The sequence below is a fragment of the Mesoplodon densirostris genome, chromosome 8 (assembly GCF_025265405.1).
Source record: "Mesoplodon densirostris isolate mMesDen1 chromosome 8, mMesDen1 primary haplotype, whole genome shotgun sequence".
Classification (NCBI taxonomy): domain Eukaryota; kingdom Metazoa; phylum Chordata; class Mammalia; order Artiodactyla; family Ziphiidae; genus Mesoplodon; species Mesoplodon densirostris.
The window spans coordinates 100,098,535-100,118,900 of record NC_082668.1 but is presented as its reverse complement, the minus strand read 5'-3'; the positions used below and the strand labels follow the sequence as shown (position 1 = coordinate 100,118,900).

At 35.2% G+C, this 20,366-nt stretch overlaps 1 protein-coding gene across 6 annotated transcripts in view; it reads left to right on the top strand.

Annotated features, from left to right (window-relative positions):
• The window catches only part of PDE1A (phosphodiesterase 1A), a 356,805-nt gene that overhangs the window by 277,087 nt on the left and 59,352 nt on the right, over window positions 1–20,366 (top strand). For all 6 annotated transcript variants that reach the window (XM_060105857.1, XM_060105860.1, XM_060105858.1 and 3 more), the window contains 4 exons: window positions 607–707; window positions 6,709–6,834; window positions 11,164–11,265; window positions 11,383–11,503. In XM_060105857.1, coding sequence (XP_059961840.1) covers window positions 607–707; window positions 6,709–6,834; window positions 11,164–11,265; window positions 11,383–11,503 — 450 coding nt within the window. The remainder of the gene's footprint in view (window positions 1–606; window positions 708–6,708; window positions 6,835–11,163; window positions 11,266–11,382; window positions 11,504–20,366) is intronic.

Sequence of the window (20,366 nt, the reverse complement as noted above, 5' to 3'; positions counted from 1 at the left end):
GGATTTTATGTGAAAGCATTTATTCTTTCATTGCTATTAAGTTCAATTGTATAGTCATAGAATATATGTATCATGAAGAACAATCTTGATAAATTCTTGGAAACTCTTCTAAATCTCTAAATATAAAAACTAAGTTCAATTTCTCTAATGACCAAAGTGAATATTTTCAACTCACAGGTGGAAAATTTTCTAATAGTAGGGTCTTCTACAAAAGTTGTGCTAAAAGACATTTTAGTGTTGTATGAGTTATATGTTAAAAATCACTAAACTGAAATGATTTCATGAGATCCCAAATTGGTAAGGCTGTAAATTCAAGATCCATTTAGAGTTCACCTTTTAAATCATAGAAAATTACTTCTTTTCCAATTAGCAAGGAAAATTATAATGTCTGAATTTTTAACTTAACAAGCCATGAAACAATCATCAGCCTCATGAAGAATCCATTATGCACAATTAATGGAGGTAAAATAGGGAAAAAATTATTTAAAATTCATATAACAATTTTATATATTGATTTATACTGTGTGCAATGAAAATATTTATTTTGTAGAGAGACAACATTGACTCTGCTTTTTGATATGATGGAATCTTTGTTTAATTTAATAGCACTGGCTCACTGAACTGGAAATTTTAGCAATGGTCTTTGCTGCTGCCATTCATGATTATGAGCATACGGGAACTACAAACAATTTTCATATTCAGACAAGGTAAGTTAGATAAAGGATTAACTTTTCTAAGTTAAAACTTGAAATTTATTTTTCTGAATATTACTTATTTTTAAGAGGATTTCAAAATAATAATGAAGATGTCTAATAAGAATAGATTTTAGCAAAATGTCTTAAGCTTGAAACACCTCAATCAGCAATGCTTATTTATCAAGAATCTTGTATTTTGGTGGCATATTTAGCAATTTAAAGAACATAAAAATGTATAAGATAATTTTTCTTTGCCCAGACTTGCACTAAACTATCACACAAGTCAGACATTTATTCACTGGGACAAATCTTACAACATTATTGTTCACGGCATCAGTCTGGTGTCATTATATATTTGAAAGTAATGAAGTTGCACTTCTGAAAAAAAATCTAAAGATCAAAGAAATCTTATTTGCAGGTTAGCATGCAATATTAAATTTAAAATAATTAGAAAATTAGATTTTTAATTATGGTGATAATGGCAGTTATTAGAATCAAAATACCAGAGTAGAGATGTATTAGTCTGTTAGGAATATTACATAATACTACAGATTCGGTGGTTTAAATAACAGACATTTTCTCACAGTTCTGAAGATTGGACATGCAAGATCAAAGTGTTAGCAAGTTTGGTTTCTTCTGAGGTCTCTCCCCTTGGCTTGCAGATGGCTGACTTCTTGCTGTGTCCTCACATGACCTTTTTTCTGTGCTTGAACGTACCTCAGGGTCTCTTTCTCTTCTTATAAGACATCAGTCATATTGGATTAGGGCCCACCCTTTGACCTCTTTTAACATCAATTTTCTCTTTAAAGGCCTTATCTCCAAATACAGTCACATTCTAAGGTACTGGGGTTATATAAACATATAAATTGGGGGGAACATGATTCAGTCCATAATAGAAAGGGGCTCTAAGCTCTTTTTGGCTGCAAAGAGATTTCAGTACCCGGGAAACAGAATTTGGTTTAAGACCCATCAGGATCCAATTCACTTGTTTACATAGGATCCTGAATTTCTACGTCTTTCACTAGTCAGAGATGCTTAAGATGGAGATGTAAGTCGAGAGACTGGTTTCTTTCTGGAACTACTGTAGAGCTCTCTATTCTTGTTGAGGGAAAACTAAACCCAGTTATTTTTTGTTTGTTCATTTTTTAAAATTAATAGACTTTATTCCTTAGAGTAGATTTAGGTTTACATAAAAATTGAACAGAAAGTACAAAGTTTCCACATACTCCTTCTCCAACCCCACAGTTTCACCTAGTGTTAACATCTTACATCAGGTATGGTACATTTGTTACAATCGATGAATCAATATTGATACATTATTATTAGCTAAAATCTATAGCCTGCATTTTGGTTTACTGTTTGTGTTATACATTTTACGGGCTTTACAAATGTATAATGCCATGTATCCACCATTATAGTATCATTCACAATAGTTTCACTGACCTAAAAAGTCCCCTGAGCTTCATCTTTTCATTCTTCCCTCCCTCCTTCCCCCTTTACCCATGGCAATCACTGATCTTGTTAAGATCTCTAGTTTTGCCTTTTCCAAAATGTCATGTATTCGAAATCATGCAGTATGAAGCCTTTTCAAACTGGCTTCTTCCACTTAACAATATGCATTTAAGGTTCCTCTATGTCTTTTCATGACTTGATAGCTCATTTCTTTTTACTGCTGAATAATATTCCATTGCATGGATATACCAGAGTTCACGTATTCAACTATTGAAGGATGTCTTGGTTTCCTCCAAATTTTGGCATTTATGAAAAAGCTGCCATAAATGTTCATGTGCAGGTTTTTGTGTGGTCTGTTCATTTGTATTTTAAGAGCAATATTTCTAAAAACTGATTTTCCAGCTATAGGAATTTGTTGTTTTGATGTGGGGAGCATGGAACATTTTATTAAAATACTGAACATTTTAGGGCTTCCCTGGTGGCACAGTGGTTGAGGGTCTGCCTGCCGATGCAGAGGACAGAGGTTCATGCCCCGGTCCGGGAGGATCCCACATGCCGCAGAGCGGCTGGGCCTGTGAGCCATGGCCGCTGAGCCTGCACGTCCGGAGCCTGTCCTCCTCAACGGCAGAGGCCACAGCAGTGAGAGGACTGCGTACTACAAAAAAAAAAAAAAAAATACTGAATATTTTAGAGCTTCAAGGGATCCTACAGTGACTGAGATCCACATTATAGATCATCTGGTCTAAGCCTCACAGTCTAAGAAAAGAAAACAAAGATCTTAATAGGTGAAATTACCTAACTATATGCACATAGTCAGCTGGTGGCAATAGTAGGGTTGAGAAGCTGAGATGATGGCCACTTAGTCTCAATCCAGTCTATTTACATAACTCTGCTCCCATGGGTAGAGGCAGACATATAACAGTCAATCTTTTACAGCCTTAAATGGATGGACTTGAAAATTATGGCCCCTTGACAGAGACAGAGGGAAAGTTGAAATTCAAACAATGAAATGTTGGGGAAAGCATTCTGTCTATCCCTAGAGTCTCCCAGATTGACAGAGCATAAAGTGAAAAGGAAGACCTTGAAGTCTGGTTGTACAGCAGGGATGTTATTAACCTACACATTTGTAGAGTATAGAGATGTCCCGTTTTCATTTGTGTTAAACATCAAAGGAAAGGTAAACTATGCAGACCATTTTTGCTTAGCAAAGGCTCTTCTATATCCACCAAATTCATAATAAGTGGGATTTTAATTAAAGACAGCTCATTACTGAGCTGGGCCCAGTGTAGGACCACAGTTTTAGGAATTGGAGAAGGGAGCAAGTGATTTGCTTCCAATAAATATTTCTTGCTCTTTCTATTTTGAAAAGTAAAGGCAATGGACTGGCCTCCAGCAGCAATATTAAATTATCACTTCTAGATTTCACCTTTTACCATTGATTTACAACTGGATGAAGAGTCCTGATCTACTTATACTTTAGACTGCAGAGAAGGAAAAGGAAATGGAGAAAAGAAGGAGGAGAAAGAGGAGAGAGAGGAGGATGAAGAAGAATACACTTTTTACCATTTTATATTAAGAAGCTCTGTATAAAAACTGGGGAAAGGTCTAGTATTTTACTTATTTTCTTATATATTGTTTATCAGCATCAATTATTTAGTAGATTAATTCTACAAGAACTTGAACATTTTATGAACAAAAAAGTTGTAATGATCACAAATGCAACAATATGATGTGGTTTTTGAAATTATTGGCTTCACATTTTGTCCAAGTATATATTGGTTTTATGTTACTGATGTCAATAATTCTATCATATTTTATATTATTCATTGTTACTTGGATTTAGAGTTGCTTTTCTAATATGGAAACCTACTTACTGGATAATGCAAAATGACTGAAAAATAATTTAAACATAGTGCAAGGCTAGATTTGAGTTCAATACAGACATTATAATTCATACAATCCTTGAAAGTGTAAATAAATAGAAATAATTTCCTCTTTGTGAAAAGAAAATGCCAAGCTACATGTAACCATGGACACTGGGTATTGCTTAGAATCTTGTTCTCTCCATAGCAGTCAAAGATTATCTCAAACATTTAGACCATTCTGTATTCTCAGCGTCCTTTTGGATTTATGAGACAAAATCACACATAATTTGCTACAATTAAATCTGGTTAAAAAACACATCTTTGCTTGTTGCTGAGAGGAAGAAATAGTGATACTTAGATCCACATCATGCAATAACCCTGGCAAAACTGCCATGGCTAGATTTGAGATTGTATGATACAAAATATGTGATTTGCAAATCACAGTTTTCCTCATGATCTCAGCAAATTTCTGGAGATACTTGGACAAGATCTATTTAATTTCCTCTCAAACAGGGATTTCATGTATGCTCTCCTAGTTCAGTTTTCTGTGTATCGAGCCATGATTATTGCTAATAAAATTTTTAGGCCAAGGCTGGGATGATTAAAAGAAAATCTATTTTGGGGTTATATGCTATTAGCTAACTACATATGTTATTCTACTTTTATGATAGTGCTAGGAACAAAAGAGGAAGTAATTATTCCACTGCCTAATAGGTCATTTCCCCTATGTTAGATTAATAATCAAGCTTGGTTTATCCACCAGACTATTAGATACAGATCTCAAATAAGTTGCTTGCTACAGAAGCCAGATTTCTTAGTTCTTTCTTTTATTTGTCATTGTCTACTCTTTGGTAAACTTTCAGTGCTAAGGTCAGTGCTAGATCGCTACCCACTGAAAAGCCTGAAATAGTCTTAGTGAGACATTTTTAGTGCTGACAGAATATGTGTCTACCAGGAGGAAGGAAAAGTGAGAGGAGTGTGTTGCGTGTTGGTGAAAGTGGTAGCAAAACTGTTACAGGTTTTACCTTGACTTTCCTTTGGTGCTATTTTTACTGCCTACCTGCAAGTTGCCAACTTATATGCATGGGACACTGCACTGAACATAGAAGCTCTCCTTCCATTCCACACTTGCAAAGTGATCTGGCAACTTAAGGGAACAGAAGAAGAAGAAGCAAGGGCTCAATTATACAGATTTGAGAACACTTGGAACACTTATGCTAGAATACCAATTTCAATAGTGCAACTTAAGTACTTTATTTGATGATCTTAGGCGTGGCAATGACTTTTTCAATACAACACCAAAGCACAATTCTTGAAAGAAATAACTGATAAACTGGACCTCATTAAAATTAAAAATTTATGCTTTATGAAAGGCAATATCAAGAGAATTACAAGATCAACCAAAGAGTAGGAGAAAATATTTGCAAAAGATACATCTGATAAAGGACTATTGTGCAAAATACATAAAGAAGTCTTAACACTCAACAATAAGAAAATAAAGAACCTGATTTAAAAATGGTTCTTAACAGATACCTCACCAACGAAGATACACAGATGGCAAATTAGCTTATGCAAAGATGCTCCATATTATATGTCATCAGGGAAATACAAATTGAACAATGAGATATCGCTACACATCTTTTAGAAAGGCCAAAATCAAGAACATTGACAGCACCAAACGCTAGTAAGGATGTAGATCAACAGGAACTCTCGTGCATTGCTGATGAGAATGCAAAATGGTACAGCTGTATTGGAAGACAGTTTGGTGGTTTCTTAAAAAACTAAGCATGCTCTTACCATGTGAGCCAGCAATCACTCTCCTTGGTATTTACCCAACAGAGCTGAAAACTTATGTCCACACGAAAACCTGCACAGAGGTGTTTATAGCAGCTTTATTCATAATTGCCAAAACTTAAAAGCAACCAAGATGTCATTCAGTAGGTGAGTGGATAAATAAACTGTGATACATCCAGATAATGTAATATTATTTAGTGCTCAAAAGAATTGAGCTATCAAGCCATGAAAAGATATAAAGGTAGCTCACATGCATACTAAAAGGTTCAAGAATTCAATCTGAAAAGGCTACATCCTGTATGAGTCCAACCATATGACATTCTGGAAATGGCAAAACTGTGAAAACAATAAAAAGATCAGGGGTTGCCGAGGGTTCAGGGGATGGGAACGGAAGGATGAATTGGCAGATCACAAAGGATTTCTAGGGCAGTGAAAATACTCTGTATAATACAACAATGGTAGATGTATGTCGTTATACATTTGTCCAAACCCATAGAATGTACACCACTAAGAGTAAACCCTTAATGTAAACTATGGACTCTGAGTGATAATGATATTCAGTGTAGATTCATCAATTTCAACAAGTGTACCACTGTGATTGGGGATGTTAATAATGGGGGAGGCTATGCATGTGTGGGGACCAGGGGGTATATGGAGAATCTCTGTACCTTCTGCTCAATTTTGTTGTGAACCTAAAACTGCTCTAAAAAATAAATGCTATTTTTTAAAATTATCATACAGTAAAAAACAAAAAGAAAGGAAACTAAGTACTTTCATAAGTCTGGGTGTTTAATTATAGGATTTTTACGGATGATATTTTGTCTTATGACTTGAGTAGTTTTCAAAGACACTCATGAGGTCTAAAGAAATCCTCTACTTGGCATTTTGTTTTTAATTCTTAGGTCAGATGTTGCCATTTTGTATAATGATCGCTCCGTCCTTGAAAATCACCATGTGAGTGCAGCTTATCGACTTATGCAAGAAGAAGAAATGAATGTCCTGGTAAATTTATCCAAAGATGACTGGAGGTGAGTTTCAGAGGAAACCTAGAGGAAATTTAATTTTAGGGAAAAAGTTAAGTGATGTAAACTGAAGAAAACAGATGAAAGTCAATCCTTTACTCACAAAACAAACTCAGTTCCCTTTGACTGGATGATTCTGAGGATGATTAGTGCCTAGAAGACGGTTCAGGAGCCAGGCTGTGTTACATGGAGCTGAACTATTTCAAGGCCAATTCAACATCTATATGCATCATAGCCAATCCATAAGATTATGTACCACATAAGAAAAACCTTAAGATACATAACTACATACTCCCGGGAATGGAGTTCTGCTCAGTTGTACCAATATGTGGTCCTACATGAATTCAAAATTTTAGCATCACACTGATTCCTTCATATATTACTTTTCTATATGTGTTTAGCTTTTCTAAAAAACAAAGAACTCACTATTTGGGGAAAAAATTATGAATATAACATACTAAAATGACCTAGATGCAAAGAGTAATCTTAACATGTTTCTCCAAGGCATCTGTCTTCTTAAAAAGAAAAAAAAAATTACGTGAAATGGTATTGCTTATTGCCATGCAGGGAAAAATAACAAGATGCACCCCTACTACTCAGCATAACATTCCCTCCTTTCTTCTTGATCCTCAGGTCATCATCATCCCCTTCATTTGACTATAGGCTTGCCAGAGGTAGCAAATAAAAATAAAGGACATCCAGTTAAATATAAATTTCAGATAAACATAGACATTTTTTAGTGTAAGTATATCCCTAATTTTCTGTGGGACCTACTTACATAAAAAAAAAAAAAAAAAAGGAAGCCTTTATCTTTTTTTTTTTTTTTTTTTTTTTTTTTTGCGGTATGCGGGCCTCTCACTGTTGTGGCCTCCCCCGTTGCGGAGCACAGGCTCCGGACGCGCAGGCTCCGGACGCGCAGGCTCAGTGGCCATGGCTCACGGGCCCAGCCGCTCCGCGGCATATGGGATCCTCCCAGACCGGGGCACGAACCCGTATCCCCTGCATCGGCAGGCGGACTCCCAACCACTTGCGCCACCAGGGAGGCCCGGAAGCCTTTATCTTTAACTAAGATCTTGTTAAAAGTCAGTTAATGGGCTGAAAAAATTCCTATTCAAATTCAAATATCAAAGTGTTGTTTAGGTTTGTTTCTGTTTTTGTTTTTTTTCTTTAAATCAAGGTGAAAAGAAATGTCCAAAGAAGTAACCTGGAATTAAGATCTGCCTTAAAATAAATAAATAAAAGTTTAATTCAGGGTTTAACACAAGCCCTAATTTCCCATGGTTACTTCTCCAAATATTAAAACTTCCTGGATTTTCAAGGCTGGAAAAAATATGGGCTCACTTTTGCAACTGTAGAAAAAGCTCTGAAGTCAGGGGAAGGAGGCATTTTGTTTTGGGAACCCAATTCAGGCCTCTCATTTTACACCACAGGAAACAATAGCACAGTTGGGTCACCAAACTAGGAAGGCCAGGATCTAATTGTGAAGCCACCACTGCTGGGTATGGGGAAAATAGAAGGGCAAAAGTAGAAGCAGGGACACAAGTGCAGAGGTGTTTCCTAAGGTCCGAGAGATTGACTGTTTACATCTAGAGTATTAATTTATTTCTTCATCAGTGATTATCATTCCCAGAGGTAACATTTGTATTATTAATTTTATTATTCCTTTGAATTAACTTTTTTCTTCTCAAAGTTATTCTGTTGCTATTTCAGTGTGATTTTTTTCTATTACACTTTGTTCTTTAACATCTTTATTATTTATTCTCATAATTTACTCCTCTAATATTTTATATTTTTGTACAGTAGCTAAGAAGTTACTGTACAAAACATCCTAATTGAGTGTTTTTATAGAATTTTTCTTTTCAGCCACTCCACAAGGCTTGCAGGATCTTAGTTCCCCAACCGGGGATAGAACCCGTGGCCCCAGCAGTGAGAGCACCAAGTCCTAACCACTGGACTGCCAGGAAATTCCCAAATTTTTTTAACACATACTATAATATCACATGATTTATGATTTGATTTATCATATGATTTAACACTGTTTCCAAAAAGCTGTAAAAGATTTATTTAATAGTATAAACTTGATACTATTTTACCAAGAATTAAAATATGGATAACGGGACTTCCCTGGTGGTTCAGTGATTAAGATTCCGCCTGCCAGTTCAAGAGACAGGGGTTCAAGCCCTGGTCTGGGAAGATGCCACATGAGGCGGAGCAACTAAGCCCGTGTGCCACAACTACTGAGCCCACATGCCACAGCTACTGAAGCCCGCGAGTCTAGGGCCCATGCTCCACAACAAGAAAAGCCACGGCAATGAGAAGCCTGCACACTGCAATGAAGAGTAGCCCCCTCTCACTGCAACTAGAGGAAGCCCACACGCAGCGACGAAGACCCAACACAGCCAAAAATAAATAAATAAATTAATTAATTAATTAAAAATAAATAAATAAATAAATAAAATAAAATATGGGTAGCTTTTTAAGGGTTTTTAGGTTTTCTGTTTGCAAATCTATTTTTAAAAGTAACTTTAGTAACTATAAATGCAGTAATTTTTAAATTTTGGCAAGAAAAATGTATAAATAAAGTAACATTTCCTTTGTGCACTAGTTTGCCTGTTGATATTAGTTGATTATTGATAATATCTAACATTTATTGATTACTGTTAAAAAACAAAGTTCAACTGAGTAAATTTTTAAAATCTTATTGGCTTTATTCAACCCAATTCATGAATTGGGCAGCATCCCATCTAGCAAATGAAAAGGAGCTCCAAATAACTGTACAAAATGGCAGACTTTTATAAGCAGAAAGAGGAGGACAAGGAAGTTATTCTAACAAGGAGCTGATTGTTTCAGGCAAAGTCACCTTCCTTTGGGGGATGACAGGGGTCTATCAGGTGGATTACCTCACTAGTGCTGACCAGGTAATTCCACATTGATTGGTTTAAGTTTCCAATCCTGGAGGAGGTATTAAGTCTTGGTTTGATGATATGGGCTTAGCACAAGGACTCCATTTTGGGTCTGTTGTCTCTTTTTTAACATCACATCTGCAAAGTACAAAGTATTTATTAAATTTTATAGATTTCATAAAACTTTTGTCTCATTTTTCCTAGTTAACATGAGTGTTTTGGTACAGTTGGTATTGTAACATGGGTATCTCGTAATTTAGAAGAAAAAATGTAATTGAGAATAAGTATTAACTATCTTTGATAGCTTCCATTCCCTTAATATTTGGGTAAAAGAATTCTAAGCAAGCTATCCAATATCATGAACGGTAATCAGAGTATTGTTTTCTCATTGCTCCTATCTAAAAATCCAACTGAATTGAGCACCCATAATTTTCAGCAAGAATCTCCAATATGTGGTTGTTCTTAAAAACAAATCATTCAATCATACCATCTTTAGGTAAAATATCTTTGACACAAGATCACAATTCAAGTTTACCATACACCTGTAATTTAGCTTACTCTACTGGCCACAGAATGAAATAAAATATCATTTCCAGTATAAGTGACTTTTTTACCTATCTGTACTGAGCAAGCAATGAATTGTAGAACATGCAAGCCTTTACTGGCATTACTCATCTCCTGCTTACTGTGAGAATGAGTTATTCATTCATAGGCTTTGTGATATGTTCACCGTATTTGCAGTGTCTTGGTTAAAATTTTAACAGTACCAGTAGCTCTGTCTATGATATGTAGGATCGGGGCCCCCAGGGCTTAAACAGAGAATTCCCGCTCACTTATAGCCTTGGTTTCTCTGGAGTTCTCATGATGGAAGCTTGGTACAGTGGAGTGATCCAAGTGTCACCTTTGCTAGTGGGAACTCTTGGGGGTGAATCTTATCTCTGCTATTTACTAGCTGTGTGACTTAGCAAACAACTCAATCCCCTCTGGTGGGAAATAATAGTACCCCCTCACATAAAAGCACCTAGAACACTGCCTTGATTGAATAAATACTGAATAAATGGTGGTGGTTTTCTTAATTACAAGTTCTGCCTTTAGAATAGTTTTTTCTTTAAAATTGGTTAGGATTCTTTCTGATATTAATTATTATTTCTAAAAATAATATTTAGAAATTTTGAGTGGGGGAGGGATGTAGGTGTGGGAGGGAAAGCATCCAGTTCTTTAAACGGAGATGTTGCACAGCATCATTCACAAATCACTTTCCTGCCAACATCCTAAAGCCAAACTTTTGTAAGCTCTTTTACATTTAAAATGTAGCATCTTTTGTGCTCATACCATTAGAAAAAATAAAATGTAATTCGCAATATTAAGGAAATATTTCACTTGAGAACAAAAAGTGGCCAAACAAACCTTTCTGCTTTTGATGACTCCACAGGGATCTTCGGAACCTAGTGATTGAAATGGTTTTGTCTACAGACATGTCTGGTCACTTCCAGCAAATTAAAAATATAAGAAACAGTTTGCAGCAGCCTGAAGGGTAGGTTTGTTTTTTGTTTTGTTTTTTTTCATGTTAAAAGTATGTGGGCTTGAACTCAGAGGAGACTGTAATTGGTTACTTTGTTCTGATAATTTGAACATGTCCTTGTTTTGACAGGCTTGACAAAGCCAAAACCATGTCCCTGATCCTCCATGCAGCAGACATCAGTCACCCAGCCAAATCCTGGCAGCTGCACCACCGATGGACCATGGCCCTGATGGAAGAGTTTTTCCTACAGGTGCCTCTTTCATGTTCTGTGTCTATGCAAATGTTTTTGGAAATAGTGACTATGCATATCGACGTACATCTTCTCTGTAAAGAATCCAGGCCTTGTGACTTACTATTACCAACTTGGCCACAACACATTCTTGGGACTTCAGGCAGAATTTATTAATCTTTCAAATAAATGTATTAAATAATCCTATGTAGTATAATACATGTTTTAAAGAGGGTCTAGTCTTGGATCTCAGATGCCAATCTCAAGAGAGAAAGAAATTAACAAATGAGTCGCTATCTGCTGTTAAAAGGTAAACTGCTAGGGTTAGGTTTAGGGTTAGGGTTTGCAGAGGCAGCAAATAGCTTTCATCATAAAAAGAGAAAGGGAGGATTTATAACACTTCTGCATACATCTTGCTGGTTAGAATTTAGTTATACATGCATAGTTGCAAGGATGGCTGAGAAATATAGTTTTTAGCTGGGTGAACATGTACCTAACTGCAAAAATCTATTGTTATGTGAAAAAGCAAGCCTGGATATTGTTGACAAAAAATTAATCAATAGCCAATCTAAGAAAGAAATGGAAAATTTTATTTGAGCCAAAATAAAGATAATAACTTGGGAGACAGTCTCTCAGAGAGTTCTGAGAGCTGTTCTGAAGAGGTAAAGGGGGAGGCCAGTATGTATGTGATTTCGGCAAAAGGGTGCATGCAATCAAGTACACATCTCAGTAGAAGGTTGCTGCTAGTCACAAGGAACAGACATTTTAGTTAATGGTTTTAGTGCTTTTCAAAGTATGGGAAGATGCAAGAATCCAAGTTCACAACAAATTTCTCCTGAAAATATCTAACTATCTGAGGCCAGTTCTGTCAGTTTTCCCCCAGCACAAAGCACCGCATCGTGATCTTCACCCTGAATTCCTTTCAGGGTGTATTGTAAGTCAGCAACTTCAGTGCCTAATGACTTGATTCTTGTAGAACTGGATGGTGGGCAACATTCTTTATTTTACAATCCCTTACCTTTAGGTCTTAATTTCGACCAGGATGTGGGAGGCATTTCATGACCAATTTGTTCCATTGCCCAGGTTAGGCAAGAATTTCGTTGTTAGGCCACTCAATGTACTGTTACTGGACTAAACCCTGTTAACAGTGGCCAAAAACCTCTGGAACGCCTGTCATACTAGTCTCTTATGGTTCAGGAAATGGTTCCCTCTTGTTGCTTCTTCCCATATCTAGAGTTACACTATTATAATCATTGATCTTATAGAACTGTATATTTGGTCAATTGTTTCAAGTTGCCTAATCATCATTAATTTTATCACAGTCATACATTTGGTAATGCAAGAAACAATGATCTTGTAAAATAGGCAGAATACAAGTACTAAGGTCATAAGTGAGTACTTAAGTTAAGATCTTCCATTAGGTGTGACCCAATATCTTTCCAGGTCATCTGACCAGTCTGTTTTGCACCAGTCACTATCTTTAAGGGAAATGATGCATTGACATTGTACGTAAAGTGCACCAAAGATGTCTGCACATACAGGGTGAGCAGTGGGTCATCTTGGCCCCTTACAAGATTGCAAAAAGCAAGGTTAATTTCTAAGGAGTTACATGGCTGGTGCCAGGAGGAAAAAAATTGATCTTTATGATTGAGCAGGTATTTCTGCCATTGAGGAGGTTTGGTTAATGCATAATGCAGATGCACAATGGACACTAGAGGGGAGAGAAGAGGCCCAGATGGGCAGAGCAAAAAAATATGTTTAAATTTTTCTTGTCTTGCCTTAAAATGTGAATTTTTATTTCATCAATATGGAGAATGACCAGTGTTCTCTACAACAAGTATATTTTTTTTTCTCTATGGTATCCTTATTCTGTTTCTACTCCCACTGGGGGTACTACAGTAAAATGAGCCAAGTAACTCAGGAAAGTGCTTTACTTACAATTATAGTTTTATTATAAAGAATACAACTCAGGAACAGCCAAATGAAGAAGTGCATAGGCCAAGGTCTGGAAGGGCCCCAGACATGAAGCTTCCATGCTCTCTCCCCATAGAGTCAGGGTGTGTCACCTTCCTGGCACATCAGTGTGTTCACCAACCAAAACATGCCACGAGTTTTGGTGTCAGGAGTTTTTATGGGGATTCATTACATAGGCATGACTGATTAAATCATTGCCCATATGATTGAACTCAACTTCCAGCCCTCCTTTCCTCCCAGATGATGCTGCCCCAATATTCCAACCCTCTAATCATGTGATTTGTCTCTCTGGTGAGCAGCCCTATCCTGAAGCAATCTAAGGGGTCTTATGCCATGAGTCACATAATTAGCATAACAAAGAGTCTCCTGTCACTCAGGAAATTTCATGGGTTTTTGAAACTTTGTGCCAGGAACCAGGAACAAAGATCAAATACATTATTTATGATGCCACAGTCCCGTTTAGAGAAGCTCTTTTTTAACTTCTGTATTTACAGATTATTTGATTTCTCAACATTGTTCTTTATTTTTAATCTTTATTTTTTAATGTTTCACTTATTCTGAAAACATAAAGACCAAATACATTACTGTAGTTAGATAACTATGGTTTTTGTCTCCTGTCTTCAATAGGTATATGGTTTCACTTTGAAATAGTGTTGCATAGTCCTAGAGAAAGTTACTAAGTAACATCTTTGAAATTCAAATATTTTCACATTAAAAATGTCTTTAAAAATATTTTAATACATTTTGTGCTTTAAAAATAAATGACCAAATGTTAAAATCTGTTCAATTCTAAAGGCAAGCTGCATACTATGGCCAATTAAAAATTATAATTTTAGTTACTCAACCAATCATCAGACAATGGTAAATATAAAATAGACTTAGAGATCTTTAATAACAACATTCTCACATTAGAGATGAAAAAAACAGAACCAGGAAAAGATAAAATGACTTTTCTTGGGTTAAGAAGAAATATTAAAATATTTTTAATTGAATGACCATGAAAACACAACATATGAAAATTTGTGGGATGCAGCTGAAGCAATGCTAAGAGAAAATTTTGTAGCTTTAGATGCTTATATTAGAAAAGAACGTATAAATCAATTATCTATGTTTCTACCTTACTAAGTAAGCAAAGAAAAGTTAAGAAAATTAAACCAAAATAAGTTGATGGAAGGAGGTAAGAAATATAAAAGCAGAAATCAATGAAATAGAACAAGACAAACAACAGCAAAAATTAACAAAAGCAACAGTTGGTTCTCTGAAAAATATAAAATAAAATTACTAGCAGGATCAAAAAGAGAAAAAAAAGCATAACTTGTAAAGGAAAGAAGATATATCATTATAGATCTATATATATCAAAAGGATAAAGAATGTTATACACAATATAAATTTAATGACTCAGATTAAATTACTAAATTATTTGAAAGATACAAATTACCAAAACAGACACAAGAAAAAAATTGTAATCTGAATGTCCATATATCTGTTTTTAAACACTGTAGTTTAAACTCTTCCCATGAAGAAAATTCCAGGCTTAAATGGCTTCAGTTCTTAATTCTCGTTTCAATTCTTAATTTTCAGTTCAGCTGAGAGAGGGTGAATTCTCTCAAACTTTTCAGGAAAAAATAATGCCAGTCTTACACAAATTCTTTCATGACATGGAAGAAGAGGGAAAATTGTCAATATAACCCCTGACAAAAACTAACAAAGCCTTTGCAAGTAAGAAAATTGTACACCCATATCTGTCATGAACCTAGATGTAAAATTCCTTAAAATATTAGCAAATCCAATTCAGCAATATAGTAAAAGGGTACACATCATGACCTCCATTGACTTAGTACTCAAAAATCATTTAGGTACTTTACCATATTAAGAGGAAAACAGGGGGGAAAAATCCTATTATCATCTCAATACTTGCAGAAAAAGCATTTGACAAAATTCAAAAGACGTTCATTATAAAAACTTTCAGCAAACTAGAAATAGGAGACCTCTCTCAACCTGGCAAAAGGTGCCTATAGTTAACAATACTTCATGGTGAAATATTGAACACTTTCATTCTAAGACTTGGATGTCTACTCTTACCACTTCCATTCAACATTGCATTTAAAATTCTAGGTAGTGCAATAAGGTAATAAAAGGAAATAAAGAATAGATTGGATAAAAATAAATAAAACTGTCTTATTTCCAGAAACATGAGCATCTACATAGAAAATCTTAAAGAATCTGTTAAAAGCTACTTGAACTGATAAATGAGTTTATCAGGGTCATTGAATCAATTGTATTTCTGTATGCTAGCAGCAAAAAATTTGAAAATGAAAATTTAAAATCAATATTATTTATAATAGCATAAAAATAGTAAACTGGGAATATATTAATAAAATACATATAAAACCTTGATACAGAAAACCACAGAATATTGTTGAGAAAAAAATTTTAAAGACCTATATAAATGGAGAGATATACTATGTTAATGGATTGAAAGATCTAATATTGCCAAGATGTCAATTCTTCCAAAATTGTTTAATATATTTAACATAATCCTTATTAAATATTACAATAGTCTTCTTTATAGAAGCTGAAAGAAAAGCTGATCCTAAAATCTACATGGAAAAGAATCTAAAATAGCCAAAATAATTTTGAAAAAGACTAAGAGTTGAAGGACTTACACTTCCTTATTACACAACTTGGTATAAAGCTACAGTAATCAAGTCAGTGTGTTACTGACATAGGGACAGACAAATAGGCAATAAAATAGAATAGTATTCCAGAAGTAGTTCCATACTTAGACGATCATTTGATTTTCTACAAAATCACCAAAACAGCTAAATGGGGAAAGGGAAGTCCACAAATAGCAGTGGAACAACACATTATATGTATGAAAGAAAAGGAACCTACCTGTCCTCTACCTGGACCCTGTATAAAAATTAAATTCAAGATGAACCACAGGCTTAACACAAAACTATAAAGTTTCTACAGGAAAGCTCAAGAGAATGTCTCTCTAATCTTAGGGGTAAGCAAATATTTCTTAGTGAAGACACATATAGCACTACTTATGAAAGAAAAAATTTGTAAAGTGGACAAAAGCAAAATTCAAAACTTCTGCTCTTCCAAAGATACTATTAAGAAAAGGCAAGCCATAGACTGAGAGAAAATATTTGTACTACAAATATCTGGCTACAAATGAAATTGAGCTATTTGTAATGAGGTGGATGGACCTAGAGTCTGTCATACAGAGTGAAGTAAGTCAGAAAGAGAAAGACAAATACTGTATGCTGACACATATATATGGAATTTAAGAAAAAAATGTCATCAAGAACATAGGGGTAAGACAGGAATAAAGACACAGACCTACTAGAGCATGGACTTGAGGATATGGGGAGGGGGAAGGGTAAGCTGTGACAAAGTGAAAGAGCGGCATGGACATATATACACTACCAAACGTAAGGTAGATAGCTAGTGGGAAGCAGCCGCATAGCACAGGGAGATCAGCTCGGTTCTTTGTGACCGCCTGGAGGGGTGGGATAGGGAGGGTGGGAGGGAGACGCAAAAGGGAGGGGATATGGGAACATATGTATATGTATAACTGATTTAATTTGTAAAATAAAATTAAAAAAAAAAAATATCTGGCTACAGGCTTGTACCAGATTGCATAAAGAATTGCTACAAATCAGTAATAAAAAGAAAAGCAGGGCCTCCCTGGTAGCGCAGTGGTTGAGAGTCCGCCTGCCGATGCAGGGGACACGGGTTCGTGCCCCGGTCTGGGAAGATCCCACATGCCGCGGAGCGGCTGGGCCCGTGAGCCATGGCCGCTGAGCCTGCGCGTCCGGAGCCTGTGCTCCGCAACGGGAGAGGCCACAACAGTGAGAGGCCCGCGTATAGCAAAAAAAAAAAAAAAAAAAAAAAAAAAAAAGAAAAGCAGCCCAATTTGATCAGACACCTCATAAAAGAAAACACACAAATGGGTAGTAAGTACATACAAGTATGCTCATTTTCATTACTTATCAAAGAATTGCAAATTAAAAGCACAATGAGGTACCACTACACCCTCACCAGATGGCTAAAATTAAAAAGACTGACAATATTAAGTGTTACTGAAGATGTGGAGACTGGAAGTCTCAGGTATTGATGGTGGGAGTATAAATCATTACAATCCATCTGGAAAACTACTGATTGGCATCTATTAAAGTTAAATTTAATATCCCCTATGACCCATCATGTCCACCCATAGGTGTATAACCTACATAAATTAATGCTTATGCTCACCAAATGTCTTATGTAGGAGTAGTTGTAATGGTATTACTTATGATAGCCCGATATTAGAAAAAGTCCAAATGTGCATCAAAAATAGAAATGCATAAGTAAATCATAGTATAGTCATACAAAAGAATGTCATACAATAAGAAATGGACCAATAATATGAACCACAGTGAACCTCAAAAAAATGGATACTATATGATTCCCTTTATATGAAGTTCAAAAACTGGCAAAATTAATCCATGGTGATTGAAATCTGAACAATGGGGGCCTGCCTATATGGGGTAGGATTCACTAGAAGAGGGTAAAGGAATCTTTTGGAGGTGATGGAAGTGTTCTATATCTTTATTGAGTGTTAGTTACACAAGTGTGTTCATGATTTATACTGTTAAGATTTGTACATAAATTTTTCCTTAATTTAAAAAAGGAATATATCAGAATGAAGGTGCTTCACTAGTGACTTAAACAAAAAACTCTTAAAAAAAAAAAACTCGAATAAATCCCAGAAACTCTTGAAAATTACTGTTAGATCTCCAAATAATACCATGACTTGTATTACCCATCTTTTATTGATTTAAAACCAAACACTATCATGAATTCAATGAAATTGAGGCCTGATGTTTTTGAAGTTCACTGCCTTATTCTTGAATTTTCTAGAAAGGTGACTGATAACTGATAATGAAACTCCTGGCATGCAGTGATTTTTGACATCTGAATTTCCGGGTAGAGGCACTTTGTTTTGTAAGGCTACTTAGCTCCTCTGTCATTCTCAGAGCCTGGTAAACAGTGACTCAGATATCTGAATACTAGAGATTAAAATACATCCAACACAGAAGGTCAAGTCTTGGAATAGGTATAGCATCATGCTGCTTGGAATGTTTTTGTGATCTTCATTTTTCAGAGTGTGTTAGAGTGAGGACGTGTCAGGTTTTCATTTTGTTTTGTTCTTTGATAGGACTCTTGGCAATAATTATGTAACCCCAAAATATTCAGAAATGACAGTCTTTGCTTGAATGACCTTAACATATAAGGCAAAATACTTACAGCCCAAAGGAGAGGAACGTGTATGTGTTAATATGGGCTATTATAAAATCAAAACATCTCTGCTTGCATTGCCTCATCTCTTCAATTATGAAAATCCTCTCAGATCATAATAAATTAATATAGGACTGAGTTTTAAAATGGAATCATATTTAATAATGGAATCTTAGATTTTCTCTGGATTTTTAAAAGTAAATGACTTTTTCTTCCAGTTTTATTGAGATATAATTGACATCCAGCACTGTATAATTTTAAGGTGTACAGCATAATGATTTGACTTACATACATCACGAAATGATTACCGAAATAAGTTTACTAAACACCCATCATCTCATATAGATACAAAAATTAAAGAAATAAAAACTTTTTTTTCCTTGTGATGAGAACTCTTAGGATTTACTCTCTTAACAATTTTCATATATAACTTACAGAAGCGTTAACCATATTTAACATGTTGTACATTAGATCCCTAGTACTTATTTGTCTTACAACTGGAAGTTTGTACCTTTTTATTACCTTCATCCAATTGGCTTTTAAATCCCCTTCAGAAATATATTTAGCAAAACAGGAGAATGTAGAGTTAAATGTCAAAATAAGTGAGTTTGCACTAACAACGATTATGTTTTACAAGCAAAACAAGTTTATTTTTATGAGACGTACTAAAATATGACATTGACTACAGCAGGAATCCATTTTTTATGCTTTCAACTAACTAAATGAATCTCTCAGTACCCTTAATTATCTTAGCCATACCACATATTTTAGCCTTTTGGAGGTAGATACAGCAATGAATCTGAAACCCCTTGGTTTATGCTTTGCTCTGAATGTTTTTGACATAAGCTATTTAACTGGATTTATGTAGTTTTAACTGGCATCTATGCAGATACCCTAGAAATTGGCAAGACTGCAATGGTTTTTCCATGTTTCTTCTTATTCTTGCTCATCCTCACATAACCACTTGTAACTATCACTTTGTAGAACCCACAGTGCTAATAAATACCTTCTTGCTATGGATCTAGCCATGATAACAGGGTTTTTTTAAATTTAAGTATAGCTGGTTTACAATGTCGTATTAATCTCTGCTGTACAGCAAAGTAATTCAGTTATATATATATACATCCTTTTTAAAATATTCTTTTCCATTGTGGTTTATCACAGGATATCGAATATAGTTCCCTGTGCTATACACTAGGACCTTATTGTTTATCCATGATAGGTTTTTTATCATGTTTATAAAGACATTTGAAAATATATTCCTTCATTCCTTTAGAATGTACTAAGAATCTAAATTATGTAATATGTCACACGATCTACTGGTTATTCTAGGGAATTTGAGGCAAATCAGACAAGGTCTGCCCAGAACTCATTGCTTCCCTCAGCTGCAGTAAAAATGTAAACATTTATGTTTCTTGTTAAAGAAAGTATTTGATATACATTGGGCAAACATAAGAAGTCTAATAATGCAAAGTAAGTGATAATTGGACTTGGCTTCAGAAAACCCAAGTGTAAACATTAGCTTTCTATCTTTCCAGCAGTGGTGGATATGAGCCTTCACCTTCTTACCTATAATAAGGGATTAATACCCATTCTGTCTCCTCCCCAGGATGGCTATGA